The 26,439-nt window shown below is 46.2% G+C and overlaps 1 protein-coding gene across 1 annotated transcript in view; it reads right to left on the bottom strand.

Annotated features, from left to right (window-relative positions):
- LOC142467221 (uncharacterized) overlaps positions 1-26,189 on the bottom strand; it is a 110,354-nt gene extending 84,165 nt beyond the window's left edge. Inside the window, exons 1-2 of the mRNA XM_075572656.1 lie at positions 26,181-26,189; positions 24,074-24,477 (exon numbers count right to left, since the gene is read on the bottom strand). Of these exons, the coding sequence (XP_075428771.1) occupies positions 24,074-24,477; positions 26,181-26,189 (413 nt within the window). The remainder of the gene's footprint in view (positions 1-24,073; positions 24,478-26,180) is intronic.
- Between the last annotated feature and the right edge of the window lie 250 nt (positions 26,190-26,439).

Below are 26,439 nucleotides of genomic sequence, written 5' to 3'. Positions count from 1 at the left end.
AATTCCTTCCTGACTCCAAGAATTGGCAATCGGATTAATCCCTGGATCAACATCCTTCCCATATATACTTATTTGGTATATCCCTGTATACCTGTCCCATCTAAAAAGATGTCCAACCTTTTTTTGAACAAATCTATTGTATCTGCCATCACAGTCTCCATGGGTAATGAGTTCCACATTTTAACTGCCCTTACTGTAAAGAACCCTTTCCTTTGTTGCTGGTGAAATTTCCTTTCCTCCAACCTTAAGGGATGGCCCGAGTCCTTTGTACTGCCCGTGGGATGAATAGTTCTTTTGAAAGCTCCTTGTATTGTCCCTGAATATATTTGTATATAGTTATGATATCCCCTCTTAGACGCCTCTTTTCTAATGTAAATAAATCCAATATAGCTAGCCTCTCCTCATAAGTTAGAATGTCCATCCCCTTTATTAATTTGGTGGCTCTTCTCTGCACTCTCTCTAGTTCCAAAATGTCTTTTCTTAGGATTGGTGCCCAAAATTGTACTCCATATTCAAGGTGTGGTCTTACTAATGCTTTGTAAAGGGGCATAATTATGTCTACTTCCCTTCCATCAATTGCCCGTTTGATGCAAGATAAGATCTTGTTTGCCTTTGCAGCTACTGCATGACATTGGGCACTATTGCTAAGCCTGCTGTCTACAAGCACCCCTAAATCCTTCTCCATCAAGGATTCCCCCAATATATCTCCATTTAATTTGTAAGTCGCCTTTTTATTCTTGCATCCCAAATGCATAACCTTATATTTATCTGTATTAAACCTCATTTGCCATTTACCTGCCCACGTTTCCAGTCTCTCCAAGTCCTTCTGAAGAGAAATTTCATCCTGCTCTGATAAGACGGAGGCATTCACCCCAGAAACCTGATCCTGTCATCCCCCATACCATCGCGGGAGACTCAGGCCCCCCTGTTGCCAGCAGGTATGCACCACACTCAGACACGTAGCCAGACCCTAGTACAGAGGAGGGGGGCCCGATCTGCGATTGGCCCAGGGAAGGGGGGCTACATTGGGAATCGATGTTATTTTTCTTCATATTAATGGGTATCCTCAAAGCGAATGATATGCCAAAATGACGTCCATTAGCAAAACTACAATTGTTTCTTCACTTTTTCTGCTTGATCAATAGGGTGACCAGATTTCGAAAATGAAAAACCGGGACACCTTAAAAAATAATTTATTAAACAAATTACATCACGTGACACCCCCTGTTGCCATGACAACAAGACACTCTGATGCCCCTGCAGTGTTAGTGTGTATAGAGGTGGGGGCTTTGCTTGGGCCCTTCAACTCTTACAGCCAGGGCATTATTGGCCAGGAATGCCCAGTTCGGAGGGGATTACTACTTCAAAATGTATTTGATTCGTAACAACATCAAAAAACTCTAATACCAATAACTAACAACCACAGACAATGATAATCTAAACCATCAAATAAAATGTCTACGGCCCTTGTTCAAGCATGTTTGCGGTACTTACCAGATAAATCAGTGCCTGCAATCCACGACTGTATCCGCCTCTCCGAGCGTCTGAAAGCAACCCAGCGTTCCTGGTGTGTGGCTGAAGAGGTGAGGGACTCCCTCCTCTCAAACGGAAAAGAAGAGCAAAAAATAGAGTTGGAACATACCTATCATACAGGGATGAGAGAGAGAGACAGAGAATGAGAGAGAGACAGAGAATGAGAGACAGAGAATGAGAGACAGAGAATGAGAGACAGAGAATGAGAGAGAGACAGAGAATGAGAGAGAGACACAGAGAGAGAGAGAGACAGAGAGAGGGACATAGGGAGAGAGAGACAAAAGTAATGTACTGTATAACCATTATACCGTACCCCCTAGTATTCGTGTAATCATTGTCCCACACCCCCTTTTACTCACGCTTTGGCAATACTGAAATGTTCTTTTGACAGAGACACACAGAGAGAAACAGAGACACACAGAGAGAGACAGAGACACAGAGAGAGAGACAGAGACACAGAGAGACACACAGAGAGAGACAGAGACACAGAGAGAGACAGAGACACAGAGAGAGAGAGAGAGACACAGAGAGAGAGAGAGAGACACGGGCCTATTTAGTAAGCGTCGATAAGGCTGCGTCTATAGTATTTCAGACGGAGGGAAGGCACACACGCTGCAATACACTTGCTGAAGCCTGAGCTTTTTTATGGCTTTGCAGGGTATGCAGCGGGTGCGATTGGGGGCGTGGCAATAAATATTTGGAGGCGTGGCAATAACGTTCCGGCGCGGACGTCACTTTCCTACCTCACATCCCGATCCACCGGCATTTTTTCAGATGCAGCATCTGAAGCACTGTGCAGACAAGAAGAAAAATGCACACAATGCGCACCAGAGATTAAAATATAGTAAATTATTTATTAATAAAACAAGAAATAACCGAGGAGGATCCAACCCCACCTCAGTACTTTCTTCTCGTTGCTATTGCCACACTATACGTCCTGACGCCGGAAGGGAAGTTGGTACGCGACCAAGACGAGACACCGGATTTACAGTGGAACCACAACATACCACAGATTGCTGGAGGACCACACTGCGAGGGGCGCAGCCTATCGAGTTTCCCGGTCATCGTCCAAAGTCTGGAGCTGCGGAGTGACCACCGGATTACCACGGAGCCCGAGCCTGTCTCACACAATGCTTTTACCAAACGGATGTTTGTGAGTTTGCTATTTTTATCTTGTCCAGGAAATGAAATTGTTAAACCGAATTTACACATGGAGCGGGCACTTTCTCTTCTTTTTTTTGTTTAGATATCTATCGAGGAGGTGGTTGTTTCCCTGAAGAGAGCTGCCAGGGCTCCAGAGGACGCCCGAATTGGATCCTTTTATGATTGAGTTATAACATAGCTATTAGAGCTAGGTTTCTGGACTTTTATTGTGTTTAGGCATAGTGTTTATTATTATTTTATTACAGCTACTTTTTAGTAATTGCACTGTTATTAATTCTGACCACTAATTCTCACTGCCATTATAATCTCTCTCTAGCCACAACCAAATTGCTATATCAGCTATATTATTTATTGGTTATACCAGGGGAGCACAAACTTTTGCAGCTCGCCCCCCTGCCGGTGCTCGCGCCCCCCCCCCTTACCTTGATGCGGCGTCATGTGACCTGCAGCGGCATTTGACGAGGGTGACGTCACATGACCCCGCAGCGTAATTTAACATACTGTGCTATATCTATGCACACACAGCTGTCTCTAGGCATAAAACACATCCACACCGGGGGAAGGACCAGCACAGATAACATTCCAAGAGACACTGTTTTTAAGTATACCTTTTGCTTGCTTCATTCATTGTAACATCGCCGGAAGAAGAGATCAGTGTATCTCGAAAGCTCGCACAAATAAAAGCATTTCGTTAGCCACAGAACGGTATTATCTATTTATTTTTTGATTATTGAAGCTCGGCTAACACGGTACTGATACCTCTATATATATATATTGCGCGCGCACACACACATATAACGTTTTATCCAACTTTTTCATTTATCATTTGTAGAGAAAATGAACAATGTCGCCAGAAGTGCTATTTTTCAAAATGTAACATCTCTACTAATTAGTGTAAAATGATACTTCATATAAAGCAAGTTATGGGACCCATTATAAAATGACCTTCATGTTTCTTATCACATCCCAGTATATGGATACTTTCTATTATCACAAGCTGCTAACATGTGACAGGGCTCAGAGTCTGAGCCCAGAATGTGACATACAGAACATTCTCATTCTAAATTTCAAAAAATATTGTGTTGATTTCTGACCTGACTGCCGTGGTTACAGCTCAACCACTCTGTTCTACTGTATGTCACCACTTTCTGCCACAACCAGCTGACGGTGGATCTGCAAGGAGTTCAACGCTTATTGGCATCACATCTGTTGCTTGGTTGACGTATCATTTCTCCAGCTTTTTATTGTATTGTTTTTAAATAGATTATATTTATTTAGTTGAATAGATATTTATTTAGTTTAATAGATATTTATTTAGTTTAATAGATTATATTTCTAAGTTTAATAAGTTATATTTCTTAGTTTAATAAGTTATATTTCTTAGTTTAATAAAATATATTTCTTAGTTTAATAAGTTATATTTCTTAGTTTAATAAGTTATATTTGTTAGTTTAATAAATTATATTTCTTAGTTTAATAAGTTATATTTCTTAGTTAATAGATTATATTTGTTAGCACAGTAGATTATATTTACTAGTATTTAAGTCTCCCCCTCAGTGCCCCATTAGGACCCGTGCGCATATTTCACATCTTTTCGGAGTCGCTTATTTTTTAGACCCTCGGAGCCGAAACCTAAAGGGGTCAGCTAAGAAAGTTCGGATCAAGAGGAGCCGCACAGCTTAAAGACAGAACATTTCCAAGGGAGATGGAGACAATTTGGGTAAGATCTGATTAAAGGACATCCTTTGAGGAAGGAAAGGGTGACAGGGGAGTCTAAGAGGGGGGTGAGAGAGCAAGGTGGTGTGTCAGATTGGGGCAGAGCAAGAGAACGCAAAAATGATGGGGATTTGCTGCACACCAAAAAAAAACAATAAGTAGTGATACTTTTACCGGTGCCCCTTAGTCTCAGGGAAGACCGGCATTTCGTCCAATGGATACAATATGATTGATGGGAAAGGGCACACGGATTTGAATAAAAAAAGATAATTTATTGTGCCACAGACTACAATGTTTCGGCTGCTGGCCTTTCTTTGCTGGATTTAGTGGGTTTAGCCACTTTACCTGAGAAAGACCAGCAGGCCGAAATGTTGTTGTCTATGGCAGTGCAAGAGAAAACAGGTTGGGGGGGGTGGGTTCTCGCAAAGTCGCCGACCCATGGGTGAGTGTCCCCGGTGGAAACTAGTCCTGGACCCCGGGAAAGCTGTCTGTGGCCCATACAAGCTGAGTAACATGTAAAAAGGACACATGTATGTTCAGAATGAGTTAGCATGGTATTTTGAGAGGCACCATAGCAGGTCAGTGCAAGTCAGTGCAGAGCACTGCAAGGTCAGTCAATATGAGGAAGGGTCCGATGGAGGAGTTGGAGGGTCCCAGAATATCTCTTAAAGCAGGGGTGCGCAAATCAAGGGGCACGACATTTTCTTGGGAGGAGGGGCTCGGCGCTTACAGAGGCCCCTCGCTCTTCCCCACAGCATTTAAATTAAATGCCGGAGATCGCGTGCAAGGCCTCTGTAAGTTCCCTTTCCTTGTCTCCGGTGGCTTCTGGCGATAGCAACGTGGCGTCACATGATGTGGCATTGCCATAGCAACGTGATATCACATGACGTCGTTACATCAGAACGTCGGAGACAAGGTGGGGAAGGTGGAGGGGGGAGCAGGGGGAAAAGGTTGTGCAACCCTGTCTTAAAGCATTGCCTTGCATACAGATCAGAGGCCAAGAATGGATATGGATATCCGATGTGAAGCCGGAAATAAGACAGAAAAGACCGTTTCGGGGGAAGAAGGTGAGTGATGAAATAGCCGTCACTGTGTAACTCTTCCAATTACCTGCAACTTCATGCAGAGAAATAGCAACGCTTGTTTTTAACGTGCTAAGCGCCTAATGGGGAATTCAACTGCTGAGAAGTTAAGGGAGTTACTAACCCAAACTCAGCGACGTTTCTGTGTCTCTGTGATAACTCCCCCAGGACATGCCTGAAAACCAGAGGTAACTCAATGTATTTTTGATAAATAGAAACATGACCTTCTGGGGAGGGGTATATAATGGGTACTGGGCCTGGTGAGGTGGGTATAACGAGTACTGGGCCTGGGGAGGGGCGTATAACAGGGTACTGGGCCTTGGGAAGGTTGTATAACTGGGTACTGGGCCTGGGGAGGTGGGTATAACGGGTATTTGCCCTGTGGAGGGCGGTATAACGTGGTATTGGGGATGGGGTATAAGTGGCACAGGAGCTCTTGCGATACAGAGTATCACTGTCCCTGGTTACAAACACTTCATGTCTCCTGCAGATCAGGACACACACGAAGGTGGTGCCCTTTGTGCCACCAGACGACGAGGCGGGCTACGAGGCGGACGACGAGGCATACGACAAAGCGGGCGTCAAGTGGAACAATGAGGTGGGCTACAAGGCGGCCGATGACGCAGACGTGGTGTACGATGACCAAGGAGCATACGACAGGTGTGGCCGGATCTGCTGCTTCACCTTTTTTAGGCGGAGGAGAAGACCCCGGGAGCAGGTAGGAGAATACGAGAGGTGCGGACAGATCTGCTGCTTCACCTTTTTTAGGCGGAGAAGAAGCCAGGTGCAGGTAGCAGAGGAGCCAGGGCGTAGATACAGGGGTATTCTAGGGGCCCTGAGAAGTTGGTTTGACCGCAGGAGAGGCAGATAAGATCAGGAAGGCTGAGGGAGGGGCAGGTACTAGAGGGAGATAGGGATATTGGGCGTGAGAGGGTGAGAGAGAACAAGGAGCAGGGCCAGAGCACGGGTTTCATGCGCCCGAGGCAAAACTTAAAATTTGTGCCCCAGTTGTATAAAAAATAATAAGATAAATAAAATAATAAAATAAACAGTGGCATAGATATCGGGGCTGCAAGGGGGTGCGACCGCACCCCAGCGCAACGCAAAATAAAAATAAAAGGGCGCCAAAATACTGGATAAAAAAAAGAATAATAATTTTAAAAAAAAGATAAATAAATAAAATAATAAGAGGAAAAAATAATAATGATTATTAATGCGCCCCTAGGACCTCTGCGCGCTAGGCGACCGCCTAATGGCCGGCCGGCCCTGCGAGGTATGCGGGAGGAAAAGGGGTGAATGGGATAGATATGCAGGGGGATGGGGGAGCAGGTGAGTTATACACAGGGGCACAAGGGCCCCATCACCCGCATCTCTATATACTGAGTGTGCCCCTGTGTATAACAACGCTGATCTGTGCTGCTCCATCTGATCTCACTGCGCAGTGATCCAGGGACCATCCGATCGCCATTTAATGGGGTCAGGAAGGAATTTTTTTCCCCCATTGCACAGCAGGGGTTATGTTTCGCCTTCCTCTGGATCACAGCAACAAACTGCACTTTGTGCATGAATTATCAGTGAGATCTTTATACACCCTGCATTGGTCTTCACCCCTTTGCTGCCGGAGGGGCCTGCAATGCATTGCTCTGCGTGTTACTATATCGCTCTGCAATGTGCTGCAGGCCCCTCCCAGCAAAGAGATTCATTATTTCAATAAAATACTCTCTTTAATCAAACCTATGTGTAGTGTCTTTTCTATCCGTTGTATCTATTGCTAACAGCTCAGTGATTCTTCCCCAGGACGCTGCACTAGTGTCACGCTGCCAAGCCCAGGTGTGAGGGAGATTTATAGGGTCACATATACACTTCTGCCAAAACACGAGTGCAAACAGGAAGCCCCTCTGATCTCATATATTTTATTACACAAAACGGTATCTAAAAAGGTAAAAATAACATACATGGGATTCTGCTACAAATATCTCTCTAATTACAAACCAATTAGCAAATCATTCAGATTAGTCGAGCGAAAAGAAAGGGTTAAGTATCTCATGTACAGTATATGCAGTGTAGGCTATTCTGCAGCATTACATGCAGGGGACAACGTTTAGGGGATATAAGTAATGCTGATCTCAGAGCTGACCGGCTGACCTGCTCTACCGGCTGACCGGCTGACCTGCTCTACTGGCTGACCGGCTGACCTGCTCTACCGGCTGACCGGCTTCTCTTCTTTCAGCTAAATGACCTGAATTGTGGCCCCTGTATCTCCCAATTAAATGTTTTATTGGCATATTCTTGTTTGACTCGTTCTATACAGACATTTTCTATATATTCATTGTGGGATTTGATAACATCTGTAAGATCTCTCAGAATATCACATTCTGTACGTTTGTGTTGAAGATTTTTCCATTCTCAATTTACTTAATATTAGTTTTTGGCATCAATTATTTATATCGAGTCCAAAATACCTTTATACAGAATGCTGTTCCCTTTAGCCCACAAATGCTGCTTCATTAAAGCCCATGGGTGGCACTTTATGCATTCTCAAACTTTTAGGCAACATCCCTAATTTCCAAAAGTGGGATTAAATCTGTACATATTTAAATGGTTAATTTTCTTACTCAGACTCCTAAATCCCTCCCCAAATATATCCGTTTCACATAAAAGTGTGTGCGCTTCTCCTTCCGCCTAACTGGCACGTCGTCCTTACGGGCGCCACTCCTTGCAACTCCACGCTGCCCTCCAGTGGCAAAAGAAATAAGATACATTTACTATACTCGTCTGGCAGCTGCTCCCGTATAAGGTGGGTAACTCTGTATTAGGGGTCTTGGTAGACTATATTTTATACTTATGTCGGATAGATGAGGAATTAATATTCCTAACGGGTTATTGTGAGAGGCCTTAGATCTTATCCTATATGCACGCAGCCCTCGCCTCTCTGACCTTGAACACGTACTTCAATCTGATTTTTGAGACTTGAAACTGGATTTCCCAAAACAAACTGATTTTAAACACTGACAAGACTGTAACAATGGTATTTGGGACCAGAGCTAAATTGCTAAAGCTACCAATGACAGAGCTTCAGATAAAAACCAGCTCTAAAACCATCCTAGCCCCTGTTACTTGTTTGAAATATCTGATCATTCAACTCCCATTTAACATTTGGGTTGCACATTGATACCCTGACATCCAAATCCTATGCCAAACTAGGTGTACTTTAAAGGAACAAATCCTCCCTAAGGCCCTCATGCAGTAAGCAGCGATAAGCCACTTATCACCAGCTTATCGCCAAAAAAGCCACACTGATACACACACACACACACACAGATACAGACACACTGATACACACACACACACCGCGCCCTGATGGCAGGGGTGGAGGCGTGGGGCTCCTGCTCTCCTCTGTCTGCCGTTACCGAACCCTTCCTATTCCCCCCTCTCTTGCTTTTCCCTCCTTTGAGGCTCACACTGTCCAGATCTTCTCTCCTCTCCCTGTTCATGTGGCGGTCATCTATCGCCCACCTACCTCTACTCATCCCCCTTCTGCCTTTCTCTCTCACTTTGAATCCTGGCTCTCTTTCTTTCTCTCCTCAGACTCCCCTGTTCTTCTCCTTGGGGACTTCAATTGCCACATTGATGACCCCTCTCTCTCTTGGGCTTCCCGCTTTCTTTCTCTTACCTCTTCTTTTGGCCTTCAACAGTGGACTGCAGCCAGCACCCACAAGGATGGCCACTACTTAGACCTGGTTTTCACTAAAAACTTATCTCTCTCTGATTTCTCCATTTCCCCTTTTCCTCTCTCTGACCATCATCTCATCTCATTCTCTTTATCTCGCTTCTCCCCTTCTCCACCTCCATCTACCCCCCGGTTCTGCAGAAACCTGCGCTCTATTCACTTACCTGACTTTGAGTCCACTTTACACTCCTCCCTCTCCTCTCTCAGCTCTGCTACAGACCCTGACAACCTGGTCAGAAAGTACAACTCTGTCTTGTCCTCATCTCTTGATCTACATGCCCCGCTTTCTCTCTGCCGCCCTCGCCCTTCTAACCCTAGACCCTGGCTAAATTCCCACACGCGCATGCTGCGTTCCTCCACTCGTTCCTCTGAACGCCTCTGGAGGAAGTCTCACACTCTCGCAGACTTCCTTCACTACAAATTTATGCTATCCTGTTTCAACTCTGCCCTCTCGCAAGCTAAACAAGCCTACTTTTCTGCACTAATAACATGCACAAGTCTAACCCACGCCGACTGTTCTCTGTCTTTGATACTCTACTCAAACCACCCTCAGCTGCCTCTCCTTCCTCCATCTCCGCTCAGGACTTTGCAGACTATTTTAAGGAAAAGGTGGAATCCATACGGCAGAACATCCCCTGTTTCTTCCCCCCATCCTACACCTCTTCCTAACTCTCCTCCTGCCTTCCTTGAGTCTTTTTCCACTGTCTCAGAGGAGGATGTGTCGCTGTTGATCTCCTCTTCTCCCTCTACCACTTGCCCTCTTGACCCCATTCCCTCCCATCTCCTAAAACCTCTAGCTCCTACTATAATCCCTACGCTTACACACATTTTTAACTCCTCCCTCTGCTCTGGAACCTTTCCATCCTCCTTCAAACATGCAACAGTCATACCATTACTCAAAAACAGCAAGCTTGACCCTACCTGTCTTTCTAACTATCGACCTGTCTCCCTCCTGCCTTTTGCCTCTAAACTACTTGAACGTCTTGTATTCTCTCGCTTGCTCCATTTTCTCAACACTTATTCTCTCCTAGACCCTCTACAATCTGGCTTCCGCACTGCTCACTCCACGGAAACAACCCTCACTAAAATAACTGACGAGCTCCATGCTGCCAAAGACAGAGGTCATTACACTCTGCTCATATTACTCGACCTCTCTGCAGCATTTGACACCGTGGACCACCCTCTTCTCCTCCACATTCTCCATACTCTAGGTATTCGGAACAAAGCTCTATCCTGGATCTCATCCTACCTCTCCCATCGTACTTTTAGTGTCTCTTCTGCTAACACCTCCTCCTCCTCTATTGATCTCTCTGTGGGGGTACCCCAGGGCTCTGTCCTGGGACCTCTTCTCTTTTCTCTGTACACACTCTCTCTAGGTGACCTAATAACATCTTTTGGGTTTAATTATCACCTCTATGCCGACGACACACAAATATACTTTTCAACACCTGACCTTACACCTGCTGTACAAACCAAAGTTTCTGAATGTCTCTCTGCTATATCATCCTGGATGGCCCTCCGACGCCTTAAACTCAACATGGCTAAAACAGAGCTCCTCATACTTCCTCCCAAACCTGGCCCTAATACCTCCTTCCACATTACTGTTGGAACTACAATCATTCACCCAGTAGCCCAAGCACGCTGCCTAGGGGTCACGTTCGACTCCTCTCTCACATTCGCCCCTCACATTCAAAACATTTCTAAAACTTGTCGCTTTTTCCTCCGCAATATAACTAAGATACGCCCTTTCCTCTGTTGTTCGACTGCTAAAACTCTGACTCAGGCCCTCATTCTCTCCTGTCTTGATTACTGTAACCTCCTGCTGTCCGGCCTTCCTGCCTCTCACCTGTCTCCCCTACAATCTATCCTAAATGCTGTTGCCAGAATCACTCTACTCTTTCCTAGATCTGTCTCAGCATCTCCCCTCATGAAATCCCTCTCCTGGCTTCCGATCAAATCCCGCATCTCACACTCCATTCTTCTCCTCACTTTTAAAGCTTTACATTCTTCTGCCCCTCCTTACATCTCATCCCTAATTTCTCGGTATGCACCATCCAGACTCTTGCGTTCTTCTCAAGGATGTCTTCTTTCTACCCCCTTTGTATCTAAAGCCCTCTCCCGCCTTAAACCTTTTTCACTGACTGCCCCACATCTCTGGAATGCCCTTCCCCTCAGTACCCGACTAGCACCCTCTCTATCCACCTTTAAGACCCACCTTAAGACACACTTGCTTAAAGAAGCATATGAATAGCACTGTGGATATTCTAAACACGATACATAATGCTTGACCCCCTGCAGACGCACTTACCAGAACTCCCTCCTACTGTCTCTGTACGTTCTCCCTACCTACCAATTAGACTGTAAGCTCCTCGGGGCAGGGACTCCTCTTCCGAAATGTTACTTTTATGTCTAAAGCACTTATTCCCATGATATGTTTTTTATATTATCTGTTATTTATTTGATTACCACATGTATTACTACTGTGAAGCGCTATGTACACTAATGGCGCTATATAAATAAAGACATACAATACAATACAATACACACACACACAGATACAGACACACTGATACACACACACACACACACACCCACCCACTAATACACACACACACACACACACACACACACACACACACACTGATTCACACACACACACACACACACACTGATTCACACACACACAGACCCACTGATACACACACACACACACACACACTGAAACACACACACACACTGAAACACACACACACACTGAAACACACACACACACTGAAACACGCGCACACACACACACACACACACACACACACACACACACACACACACACACACACACACACACACACACACACACACACACACACACACACACACACACACACACACACACTGATACACACACACACACACACACACTGACACACACACACACACACACAGATACACACAGATACACACACACACAGATACACACACACACACACACAGATACACAAACACACAGAGATACACATACACACACACACACACACACACACATACACACAAATACACACACACAGATACACATACACACACACACACACACACACACACACACACACACACACACACACACACACACACACTGATACACATACACACACACACACACACACACACACACTGATACACATACACACACACACACACACAGATACACACACCCACACACACCCACTGATTCACACACACACACACACACACACACACACACACACACACAAAGCTGTGAGCGCCGGAGGGGCAAAGGTGGGAGCGCCGGGGGGCAAAGCTGTGAGCGCCGGGGGGGGGGGCAAAGGTGGGAGCGCCGGGGGGCAAAGGTGGGAGTGCCGATGGGGCAAAGGTGGGAGCGCCGGGGGGCAAAGGTGGGAGTGCCGATGGGGCAATGGTGGGAGCGCCGGGGGGGCAATGGTGGGAGCGCCAGGGGGGCAAAGGTACAAGGTGGTACAAAGGTAGGCGCACCCCCGCTACCACCTCCTATTACCCCCCCTGGCTGGGACCCGGGACAGAAAGGGGACACTCACCGCGAACAGAGGAGCCGGGAGCGGGAAGACACTTGTGCTCTGCACAAAGCGGAAGTCCCGCCCCCGGCTTCCTCTGACCTGCCTGCAACCAATCCCCTGCGGGCCGGCCGGCATTCTAAGTCCCGCCCCCGGCATTCTCCTTCATTCAGTCTCCCCGGCAGCATTCACACACACACATAGAAAATACTTACCGGCCGCCGCATTCTCCTCACCGCCGCTGCCCCGCAATACCGGGACCAGGGACAAAAATCGGGACATAACCGGGACGGAGCTAAAATCGGGACAGGGCAGAAAAAACCGGGACTGTCCCGGCAAAACCGGGACGAATGGTCACCCTACTTACAGACTATTCACTTGAGTGGACCATAAAGTGTCTTATAGAGGGAACTCTAAGGTGTCTTAAGATGCATTAAGATATATTATGTATGTAAATATTTATTTATATAGCGCTTTTATAAGAGAGGCAATACAGTACAGAGAATTATAGTACAATAAGTGCAACAAACAAAATCAGACAATAGGAAAGGAAATCCCTGGCCTGCAGAGCTTACAGTCTTAATGCTAGATCCATGGAACTCTGTTGTGTTTATGCTAATAACGGGACATTCCTGAAATTGGTACCTGACCCTGTGTGGTAGGCAGAGACACAGGAGCAGTGCCTGCCAATATCATAAAGAGCAGTGCACTTCCTATTTAGTAGAAGTGTGTGTCAGAGTTAAGAGTTCAGTCCAGAGTTAGAGTCTGCTGAGTCTGTCACCTGGCTGGCCCAGGGTGACAGAGAGAGCCTATATCAATTGGCTGTTGGAGAAGGGGAGCCATCAGCCTCTGAGTAGAGCTGATGCAACCTTAGTTAGGGAGGTGGACCAATTCCTCTCACCCTGTTTAGGGGGCGAGGGAAGAGCTAGCCCCACCCTGGGTGCCCTTGACCTGGGGTGGTGGCAGGGACACAGAGACCATCCTGAGGGAGAGCAGTCCTGTGTGGAGGAAGACACCCTGTACCTGATATATAGTCTTGTTGCTGCTATTCTGCTGCTGTGAATAAAGAGCTGCGGCTGCTTTTAAAGATATACAGTGTGAGACTGGAATCTCTCATCCCCGAGGGGGGGGGGGGACTCTCTGGAAGGATTCCACCCGTATTCCTGGGGCTCAGAGATGGAGGCGCTGCACCATTACATACATAGTTACATAATAGATGAGGTTGAAAAAAGACGTACGTCCATCAAGTTCAACCTATGCTAAATTCAGACAACAGATACTTACTTATTGATCCAGAGGAAGGCAAACAAAAAACCCCATTAAGGGGAAAAATTAATTCCTTCCTGACTCCAAGAATTGGCAATCGGATTAATCCCTGGATCAACATCCTTCCCATATATACTTATTTGGTATATCCCTGTATACCTGTCCCATCTAAAAAGATGTCCAACCTTTTTTTGAACAAATCTATTGTATCTGCCATCACAGTCTCCATGGGTAATGAGTTCCACATTTTAACTGCCCTTACTGTAAAGAACCCTTTCCTTTGTTGCTGGTGAAATTTCCTTTCCTCCAACCTTAAGGGATGGCCCCGAGTCCTTTGTACTGCCCGTGGGATGAATAGTTCTTTTGAAAGCTCCTTGTATTGTCCCTGAATATATTTGTATATAGTTATCATATCCCCTCTTAGACGCCTCTTTTCTAATGTAAATAAATCCAATATAGCTAGCCTCTCCTCATAAGTTAGAATGTCCATCCCCTTTATTAATTTGGTGGCTCTTCTCTGCACTCTCTCTAGTTCCAAAATGTCTTTTCTTAGGATTGGTGCCCAAAATTGTACTCCATATTCAAGGTGTGGTCTTACTAATGCTTTGTAAAGGGGCATAATTATGTCTACTTCCCTTCCATCAATTGCCCGTTTGATGCAAGATAAGATCTTGTTTGCCTTTGCAGCTACTGCATGACATTGGGCACTATTGCTAAGCCTGCTGTCTACAAGCACCCCTAAATCCTTCTCCATCAAGGATTCCCCCAATATATCTCCATTTAATTTGTAAGTCGCCTTTTTATTCTTGCATCCCAAATGCATAACCTTATATTTATCTGTATTAAACCTCATTTGCCATTTACCTGCCCACGTTTCCAGTCTCTCCAAGTCCTTCTGAAGAGAAATTTCATCCTGCTCTGATAAGACGGAGGCATTCACCCCAGAAACCTGATCCTGTCATCCCCCATACCATCGCGGGAGACTCAGGCCCCCCTGTTGCCAGCAGGTATGCACCACACTCAGACACGTAGCCAGACCCTAGTACAGAGGAGGGGGGCCCGATCTGCGATTGGCCCAGGGAAGGGGGGCTACATTGGGAATCGATGTTATTTTTCTTCATATTAATGGGTATCCTCAAAGCGAATGATATGCCAAAATGACGTCCATTAGCAAAACTACAATTGTTTCTTCACTTTTTCTGCTTGATCAATAGGGTGACCAGATTTCGAAAATGAAAAACCGGGACACCTTAAAAAATAATTTATTAAACAAATTACATCACGTGACACCCCCTGTTGCCATGACAACAAGACACTCTGATGCCCCTGCAGTGTTAGTGTGTATAGAGGTGGGGGCTTTGCTTGGGCCCTTCAACTCTTACAGCCAGGGCATTATTGGCCAGGAATGCCCAGTTCGGAGGGGATTACTACTTCAAAATGTATTTGATTCGTAACAACATCAAAAAACTCTAATACCAATAACTAACAACCACAGACAATGATAATCTAAACCATCAAATAAAATGTCTACGGCCCTTGTTCAAGCATGTTTGCGGTACTTACCAGATAAATCAGTGCCTGCAATCCACGACTGTATCCGCCTCTCCGAGCGTCTGAAAGCAACCCAGCGTTCCTGGTGTGTGGCTGAAGAGGTGAGGGACTCCCTCCTCTCAAACGGAAAAGAAGAGCAAAAAATAGAGTTGGAACATACCTATCATACAGGGATGAGAGAGAGAGACAGAGAATGAGAGAGAGACAGAGAATGAGAGACAGAGAATGAGAGACAGAGAATGAGAGAGACACAGAGAGAGAGAGAGACAGAGAATGAGAGAGAGACAGAGAGAGGGACATAGGGAGAGAGAGACAAAAGTAATGTACTGTATAACCATTATACCGTACCCCCTAGTATTCGTGTAATCATTGTCCCACACCCCCTTTTACTCACGCTTTGGCAATACTGAAATGTTCTTTTGACAGAGACACACAGAGAGAAACAGAGACACACAGAGAGAGACAGAGACACAGAGAGAGAGACAGAGACACAGAGAGACACACAGAGAGAGACAGAGACACACAGAGAGAGACAGAGACACAGAGAGAGAGAGAGAGACACAGAGAGAGAGAGAGAGACACGGGCCTATTTAGTAAGCGTCGATAAGGCTGCGTCTATAGTATTTCAGACGGAGGGAAGGCACACACGCTGCAATACACTTGCTGAAGCCTGAGCTTTTTTATGGCTTTGCAGGGTATGCAGCGGGTGCGATTGGGGGCGTGGCAATAAATATTTGGAGGCGTGGCAATAACGTTCCGGCGCGGACGTCACTTTCCTATCTCACATCCCGATCCACCGGCATTTTTTCAGATGCAGCATCTGAAGCACTGTGCAGACAAGAAGAAAAATGCACACAATGCGCACCAGAGATTAAAATATAGTAAATTATTTATTAATAAAACAAGAAATAACCGAGGAGGATCCAACCCCACCTCAGTACTTTCTTCTCGTTGCTATTGCCACACTATACGTCCTGACGCCGGAAGGGAAGTTGGTACGCGACCAAGACGAGACACCGGATTTACAGTGGAACCACAACATACCACAGATTGCTGGAGGACCACACTGCGAGGGGCGCAGCCTATCGAGTTTCCCGATCATCGTCCAAAGTCTGGAGCTGCGGAGTGACCACCGGATTACCACGGAGCCCGAGCCTGTCTCACACAATGCTTTTACCAAACGGCTGTTTGTGAGTTTGCTATTTTTATCTTGTCCAGGAAATGAAATTGTTAAACCGAATTTACACATGGAGCGGGCGCTTTCTCTTCTTTTTTTTGTTTAGATATCTATCGAGGAGGTGGTTGTTTCCCTGAAGAGAGCGGCCAGGGCTCCAGAGGACGCCCGAATTGGATCCATTTATGATTGAGTTATAACATAGCTATTAGAGCTAGGTTTCTGGACTTTTATTGTGTTTAGGCATAGTGTTTATTATTATTTTATTACAGCTACTTTTTAGTAATTGCACTGTTATTAATTCTGACCACTAATTCTCACTGCCATTATAATCTCTCTCTAGCCACAACCAAATTGCTATATCAGCTATATTATTTATTGGTTATACCAGGGGAGCACAAACTTTTGTAGCTCGCCCCCCTGCCGGTGCTCGCGCCCCCCCCCCTTACCTTGATGCGGCGTCATGTGACCTGCAGCGGCATTTGACGAGGGTGACGTCACATGACCCCGCAGCGTAATTTAACATACTGTGCTATATCTATGCACACACAGCTGTCTCTAGGCATAAAACACATCCACACCGGGGGAAGGACCAGCACAGATAACATTCCAAGAGACACTGTTTTTAAGTATACCTTTTGCTTGCTTCATTCATTGTAACATCGCCGGAAGAAGAGATCAGTGTATCTCGAAAGCTCGCACAAATAAAAGCATTTCGTTAGCCACAGAACGGTATTATCTATTTATTTTTTGATTATTGAAGCTCGGCTAACACGGTACTGATACCTCTATATATATATATTGCGCGCGCACACACACATATAACGTTTTATCCAACTTTTTCATTTATCATTTGTAGAGAAAATGAACAATGTCGCCAGAAGTGCTATTTTTCAAAATGTAACATCTCTACTAATTAGTGTAAAATGATACTTCATATAAAGCAGGTTATGGGACCCATTATAAAATGACCTTCATGTTTCTTATCACATCCCAGTATATGGATACTTTCTATTATCACAAGCTGCTAACATGTGACAGGGCTCAGAGTCTGAGCCCAGAATGTGACATACAGAACATTCTCATTCTAAATTTCAAAAAATATTGTGTTGATTTCTGACCTGACTGCCGTGGTTACAGCTCAACCACTCTGTTCTACTGTATGTCACCACTTTCTGCCACAACCAGCTGACGGTGGATCTGCAAGGAGTTCAACGCTCATTGGCATCACATCTGTGACTTGGTTGACGTATCATTTCTCCAGCTTTTTATTGTATTGTTTTTAAATAGATTATATTTATTTAGTTGAATAGATATTTATTTAGTTTAATAGATATTTATTTAGTTTAATAGATTATATTTCTAAGTTTAATAAGTTATATTTCTTAGTTTAATAAGTTATATTTCTTAGTTTAATAAAATATATTTCTTAGTTTAATAAGTTATATTTCTTAGTTTAATAAGTTATATTTGTTAGTTTAATAAATTATATTTCTTAGTTTAATAAATTATATTTCTTAGTTAATAGATTATATTTGTTAGCACAGTAGATTATATTTACTAGTATTTAAGTCTCCCCCTCAGTGCCCCATTAGGACCCGTGCGCATATTTCACATCTTTTCGGAGTCGCTTATTTTTTAGACCCTCGGAGCCGAAACCTAAAGGGGTCAGCTAAGAAAGTTCGGATCAAGAGGAGCCGCACAGCTTAAAGACAGAACATTTCCAAGGGAGATGGAGACAATTTGGGTAAGATCTGATTAAAGGACATCCTTTGAGGAAGGAAAGGGTGACAGGGGAGTCTAAGAGGGGGGTGAGAGAGCAAGGTGGTGTGTCAGATTGGGGCAGAGCAAGAGAACGCAAAAATGATGGGGATTTGCTGCACACCAAAAAAAAACAATAAGTAGTGATACTTTTACCGGTGCCCCTTAGTCTCAGGGAAGACCGGCATTTCGTCCAATGGATACAATATGATTGATGGGAAAGGGCACACGGATTTGAATAAAAAAAGATAATTTATTGTGCCACAGACTACAATGTTTCGGCTGCTGGCCTTTCTTTGCTGGATTTAGTGGGTTTAGCCACTTTACCTGAGAAAGACCAGCAGGCCGAAATGTTGTTGTCTATGGCAGTGCAAGAGAAAACAGGTTGGGGGGGGTGGGTTCTCGCAAAGTCGCCGACCCATGGGTGAGTGTCCCCGGTGGAAACTAGTCCTGGACCCCGGGAAAGCTGTCTGTGGCCCATACAAGCTGAGTAACATGTAAAAAGGACACATGTATGTTCAGAATGAGTTAGCATGGTATTTTGAGAGGCACCATAGCAGGTCAGTGCAAGTCAGTGCAGAGCACTGCAAGGTCAGTCAATATGAGGAAGGGTCCGATGGAGGAGTTGGAGGGTCCCAGAATATCTCTTAAAGCAGGGGTGCGCAAATCAAGGGGCACGACATTTTCTTGGGAGGAGGGGCTCGGCGCTTACAGAGGCCCCTCGCTCTTCCCCACAGCATTTAAATTAAATGCCGGAGATCGCGTGCAAGGCCTCTGTAAGTTCCCTTTCCTTGTCTCCGGCGGCTTCTGGCGACAGCAATGTGGCGTCACATGATGTGGCATTGCCATAGCAACGTGATATCACATGACGTCGTTACATCAGAACGTCGGAGACAAGGTGGGGAAGGTGGAGGGGGGAGCAGGGGGAAAAGGTTGTGCAACCCTGTCTTAAAGCATTGCCTTGCATACAGATCAGAGGCCAAGAATGGATATGGATATCCGATGTGAAGCCGGAAATAAGACAGAAAAGACCGTTTCGGGGGAAGAAGGTGAGTGATGAAATAGCCGTCACTGTGTAACTCTTCCAATTACCTGCAACTTCATGCAGAGAAATAGCAACGCTTGTTTTTAACGTGCTAAGCGCCTAATGGGGAATTCAACTGCTGAGAAGTTAAGGGAGTTACTAACCCAAACTCAGCGACGTTTCTGTGTCTCTGTGATAACTCCCCCAGGACATGCCTGAAAACCAGAGGTAACTCAATGTATTTTTGATAAATAGAAACATGACCTTCTGGGGAGGGGTATATAATGGGTACTGGGCCTGGTGAGGTGGGTATAACGAGTACTGGGCCTGGGGAGGGGCGTATAACAGGGTACTGGGCCTTGGGAAGGTTGTATAACTGGGTACTGGGCCTGGGGAGGTGGGTATAACGGGTATTTGCCCTGTGGAGGGCGGTATAATGTGGTATTGGGGATGGGGTATAAGTGGCACAGGAGCTCTTGCGATACAGAGTATCACTGTCCCTGGTTACAAACACTTCATGTCTCCTGCAGATCAGGACACACACGAAGGTGGTGCCCTTTGTGCCACCAGACGACGAGGCGGGCTACGAGGCGGACGACGAGGCATACGACAAAGCGGGCGTCAAGTGGAACAATGAGGTGGGCTACAAGGCGGCCGATGACGCAGACGTGGTGTACGATGACCAAGGAGCATACGACAGGTGTGGCCGGATCTGCTGCTTCACCTTTTTTAGGCGGAGGAGAAGACCCCGGGAGCAGGTAGGAGAATACGAGAGGTGCGGACAGATCTGCTGCTTCACCTTTTTTAGGCGGAGAAGAAGCCAGGAGCAGGTAGCAGAGGAGCCAGGGCGTAGATACAGGGGTATTCTAGGGGCCCTGAGAAGTTGGTTTGACCGCAGGAGAGGCAGATAAGATCAGGAAGGCTGAGGGAGGGGCAGGTACTAGAGGGAGATAGGGATATTGGGCGTGAGAGGGTGAGAGAGAACAAGGAGCAGGGCCAGAGCACGGGTTTCATGCGCCCGAGGCAAAACTTAAAATTTGTGCCCCAGTTGTATAAAAAATAATAAGATAAATAAAATAATAAAATAAACAGTGGCGTAGATATCGGGGCTGCAGGGGGGTGCGACCGCACCCCAGCGCAACGCAAAATAAAAATAAAAGGGCGCCAAAATACTGGATAAAAAAAAGAATAATAATTTAAAAAAAAAGATAAATAAATAAAATAATAAGAGGAAAAAATAATAATGATTATTAATGCGCCCCTAGGACCTCTGCGCGCTAGGCGACCGCCTAATGGCCGGCCGGCCCTGCGAGGTATGCGGGAGGAAAAGGGGTGAATGGGATAGATATGCAGGGGGATGGGGGAGCAGGTGAGTTATACACAGGGGCACAAGGGCCCCATCACCCGCATCTCTATATACTGAGTGTGCCCCTGTGTATAACAACGCTGATCTGTGCTGCTCCATCTGATCTCACTGCGCAGTGATCCAGGGACCATCCGATCGCCATTTAATGGGGTCAGGAAGGAATTTTTTTCCCCCATTGCACAGCAGGGGTTATGTTTCGCCTTCCTCTGGATCACAGCAACAAACTGCACTTTGTGCATGAATTATCAGTGAGATCTTTATACACCCTGCATTGGTCTTCACCTCTTTGCTGCCGGAGGGGCCTGCAATGCATTGCTCTGCGTGTTACTATATCGCTCTGCAATGTGCTGCAGGCCCCTCCCAGCAAAGAGATTCATTATTTCAATAAAATACTCTCTTTAATCAAACCTATGTGTAGTGTCTTTTCTATCCGTTGTATCTATTGCTAACAGCTCAGTGATTCTTCCCCAGGACGCTGCACTAGTGTCACGCTGCCAAGCCCAGGTGTGAGGGAGATTTATAGGGTCACATATACACTTCTGCCAAAACACGAGTGCAAACAGGAAGCCCCTCTGATCTCATATATTTTATTACACAAAACGGTATCTAAAAAGGTAAAAATAACATACATGGGATTCTGCTACAAATATCTCTCTAATTACAAACCAATTAGCAAATCATTCAGATTAGTCGAGCGAAAAGAAAGGGTTAAGTATCTCATGTACAGTATATGCAGTGTACACTGGCGACACACTTTATTCGAGCATGGCTAGTCCCACGAATTCGGGTATACCCGGGTGTATTGAGGTTTGTGACTGTTTTCTGCCCGAGTGCATTGAGTTATTTTCCAAGCAGGGATTGAAGCATTTTATTCCCGCTGGCTGCAATACTGCACAGTATATATATATATATATACTGCATTACAATTCATGAATTTATGCCATCTGGTAGACACGCGAAGCATTGCAGCCTATTAAATCCTAATCATTATCATTTAACAGATCAGCCGCCCATCAGCCAGGCATGAACCCAGGCTGGGAAGGCAAATGCAACGGGGCTTGTCAGAGGTGAGGAGTGGCGCATTCCAGGTATCTGCCAGGTACATACCGGGTATTTGCTCGAATAAAGTGTGTCGGTGCAGTAGGCTGTTCTGCAGCATTACATGCAGGGGACAACGTTTAGGGGATATAAGTAATGCTGATCTCAGAGCTGACCGGCTGACCTGCTCTACCGGCTGACCGGCTGACCTGCTCTTCTGGCTGACCTGCTGACCTGCTCTACTGGCTGACCGGCTGACCTGCTCTACCGGCTGACCGGCTTCTCTTCTTTCAGCTAAATGACCTGAATTGTGGCCCCTGTATCTCCCAATTAAACGTTTTATTGGCATATTCTTGTTTGACTCGTTCTATACAGACATTTTCTATATATTCATTGTGGGATTTGATAACATCTGTAAGATCTCTCAGAATATCACATTCTGTACGTTTGTGTTGAAGATTTTTCCATTCTCAATTTACTTAATATTAGTTTTTGGCATCAATTATTTATATCGAGTCCAAAATACCTTTATACCGAATGCTGTTCCCTTTAGCCCACAAATGCTGCTTCATTAAAGCCCATGGGTGGCACTTTATGCATTCTCAAACTTTTAGGCAACATCCCTAATTTCCAAAAGTGGGATAAAATCTGTGCATATTTAAATGGTTAATTTTTCCATTGTGACAAAATATAAATTTTCTCAAAGACTCCTAAATGCCTCCCCAAATATATCCGTTTCACATAAAAGTGTGTGCGCTTCTCCTTCCGCCTAACTGGCACGTCGTCCTTACGGGCGCCACTCCTTGCAACTCCACGCTGCCCTCCAGTGGCAAAAGAAATAAGATACATTTACTATACTCGTCTGGCAACTGCTCCCGTATAAGGTGGGTAACTCTGCATTAGGGGTCTTGGTAGAGTATATTTTATACTTATGTCGGATAGATGAGGAATTAATATTCCTAACGGGTTATTGTGAGAGGCCTTAGATCTTATCCTATATGCACGCAGCCCTCGCCTCTCTGACCTTGAACACGTACTTCAATCTGATTTTTTGAGACTTGAAACTGGATTTCCCAAAACAAACTGATTTTAAACACTGACAAGACTGTAACAATGGTATTTGGGACCAGAGCTAAATTGCTAAAGCTGCCAATGACAGAGCTTCAGATAAAAACCAGCTCTAAAACCATCCTAGCCCCTGTTACTTGTTTGAAATATCTGGGCATATAGTTCAACTCCCATTTAACATTTGGGTTGCACATTGATACCCTGACATCCAAATCCTATGCCAAACTAGGTGTACTTTACAGGAACAAATCCTCCCTAAGGCCCTCATGCAGTAAGCAGCGATAAGCCACTTATCACCAGCTTATCGCCAAAAAAGGCTACAGCGAATCAGTAAGCCCAGAGAAGCTGGCGATAAGAGCAAAAATAACCGTTTTTTTGGCCGGAAAAAAATAAATCGGCAGACGCGCGGTGATAAGCCACTTTTCGGCACTGATCGCCAGTTTTTCAAACACGCTCAATTCTATAAGCCCTGATCTGCTTATTGCGGCTGATCGCCACTTTAAAATTGCTGTTTCTTCTCCAAATTGTCCAGCCACAAAAGTTGGCAAGAAGGTGGGGTGAAGCTGCGATGAAAATAAAATGCATGTGTCCCAGAGCTGATATCCATTAATATCAGCACCAGAGACCCCCGGCATGAATCCGATGCATAAAAAATGCATTTACAGGCAACTTCATTACCGCCAAGGCAATGAAGGGGTTATATAACCGTGTATATAACCGTGCCAGGCTTATTGCGGGTAGCGGGGGTGGGTGAAGGTGGTATTTGGCCCTGGGTGAATGTTTAGGCCTTGCCAGGGGGTTGCGGGATGACTTAACCTCTTCTTTAACTTAGCGGTTAATACCGCTAAGGTAATGAAGGGGTTAACCCCTCCCGCTACCCCCCCACCCGGTAGGCCTAAACACCCATCCTTGGGGCCAATACCCCGTTCACTCACCCCCGCTACCCACAATAAACAAAAATACACATAACAGCCCCACTGGCCACCTCCTAGGTCCCTAATAAACCATTACAATATTCATAAAACCATTATTTTTTTTACACACAGGATTAATACCGCAGTCCAGCAGGGGTCCCCGGTGGTCCAGATGGGTGTCCGCAGGTTCCACAGTTCATCCTGGGGGGTGCCCACCGGTGTCTGGGGGACTTCGGGTTGTCCCCGCTAGGCTCTGTGGGCCTCCAGGTGGTCCCCGCGGGTGTCCGTGGGCACCAATGGCGTCCACGCGGTTGTCTGGGAGCTTTCAGGTGGTTCCCACAGGTGTCTAGGGGCCCTCGGGTGGTTCCCACGGGTGTCTGGGGGGCCCTCGGGTGGCCCTGTGGGTGCCTGGGGCCCCCACAGCTGTGGGGCCACCAGTTCTTCCCCGCAGGTGTCCTTCGTGGGTCCTCAGGTGGTCCCTGTGGTTGTCCTTGGGTTGTCCTTGGGTTGTCCCCGTGGGTCCCCGCTGGCCTGCTGTACCAATCCTGTATTTAAAAAAACAAAAACATGGCCTACATTTACATGAATACAGCTCCCCCCACCCCACCAAACACATACAGCACAGTAATGGGCACAATAACTATTATCCAGGCACGTGCTCATCTCTCCATCTTTACTATACAGACTTGCACAGACGATAGTTGCGAGCTGTGACTCCCAGACAGGCAGAAAGCTGCAGTGATACCCAGGGGGAGGGGGAGAGACCTCTGATTGCTTCCTCCTCTCCTGCAGCATCTCCCCCAGTGTATCATCCCATACAGGAGTCACAGCATGGGGGGGGGGGGGGGGGGGGTCCCATCCTATATGGCAGAGGAAGGATAGCAGTGCCTGTCCTACCCCTCCTTGTCACATGGGATTAGGGCTATGTTATTCAGTGAGGGGTTGTATGTTTGTATTAGTAGGGACAGGCAAGGCCGGAGCCAGATGGGGTTCTCCTGCCTCTGTCCCCCCTGTCTCCTGACCCTTCCTGTAGCCGGACATACAGAATATGGATAACAGAAGGGGAAATAAAACTAAGAGGAGCCGGCAGGAGAAGGCCGTGTCATATCTATTCTTATTACCGTATTTCCTCGATTCTAGGACGCACTTTTTCCCCTATTTTCACAGGCTGAAAAAGGTCTGCGTTTTAGAATCGATGTATTTAAAAAAAAATCCGCTAGGGGGCGCTGCTGCAGATGCCGGCCAGGATATTCACAGTGTGCATGAACATCACATGGCTGCGATCATCCCCCTCCCCTCCCCTCCCCCCTCCCCTCCCCTCCCATTCTCTCCCCCTCCCCTCCCCTTCCCCCCCTCCCCTCCCCTCCCCTCCCCATGAGGTGCAGAGGGATCGGAGAGGTCTGTCAGGGCACATCAGCATTGCCCAGAAGCCCCCGCCCACCGAATCCCCGTGTGAAATGCAGGAGGTGCAGAGGTAGCTGTGTCTTTCTGGATGTGTTTGTGTGTCTCTCTCTGTGTCTCTGTATGTGTTTGTCACTCTGTGTGTGTGTGTGTGTGTGTGTCTCTATCTATGTGTGTTTGTCTCTGTATGTGTCTGTGTGTGTCTCTCTCTGTCTGTGTGTGTCTCTGTATGTGTTTGTCACTGTGTGTGTGTGTGTGTGTGTGTGTGTGTGTGTGTGTCTCTGTATGTGTTTGTCACTGTGTGTGTGTGTGTGTGTGTGTGTGTGTGTGTCTCTCTGTCTGTGTGTGTCTCTGTATGTGTTTGTCACTGTGTGTGTGTGTGTGTGTGTGTGTGTGTGTGTGTCTCTCTCTGTGTGTGTGTGTGTGTGTGTGTGTGTGTGTGTGTGTGTGTGTGTGTGTCTCTCTGTGTGTGTGTGTGTGTGTGTGTGTGTGTGTGTGTGTCTCTCTGTCTGTGTGTGTCTCTGTATGTGTTTGTCACTGTGTGTGTGTGTGTGTGTGTCTGTATGTGTGTGTGTCACTGTGTGTGTGTGTGTGTGTGTGTGTGTCACTGTGTGTGTCTGTGTGTGTGTGTGTGTGTGTGTGTGTGTGTGTGTGTGTGTGTGTGTGTGTGTGTCTCTGCTAGCAAAAGCAGGATAGGAGATTGTTAGAACATGTTCTTTTTACTTTAAGGAAAGCAATGAGTACAGGAATAAAAAGGTACTTGGTAACATCATAATAAGGGCCACTAAATGTAAATGGCTCGTGTGTTTATTTATCCCGGACACCTTCCTGCCCGTCCTGTTCTTACTGCTCTCATGCTCCCCTCTCTCACTGCTTTGAAATCTGATGCTGGCTGCTCTAACAGCAAAGGGGTTAAGAAAAACCCCCCCCACACTGCCACTGCCCCTGCCATATCTGTCTCTCTCTGGTCTGTGTGTGCCCCCTCCCCCCCCCATCCTCTCCCCCATCCCTCCATTCTCTCCCCCATCCCCCCCATTCTCTCCCCCATCCCTTCAATCTCTCCCCCTTCCCTCCCATTCTCCCCCTTCCTTCCCATTCTCTCCCCC

The sequence above is a fragment of the Ascaphus truei genome, chromosome 16 (genome assembly GCF_040206685.1).
Source record: "Ascaphus truei isolate aAscTru1 chromosome 16, aAscTru1.hap1, whole genome shotgun sequence".
NCBI lineage: Eukaryota > Metazoa > Chordata > Amphibia > Anura > Ascaphidae > Ascaphus > Ascaphus truei.
This window is presented reverse-complemented; position numbering and strand designations above follow the sequence as displayed.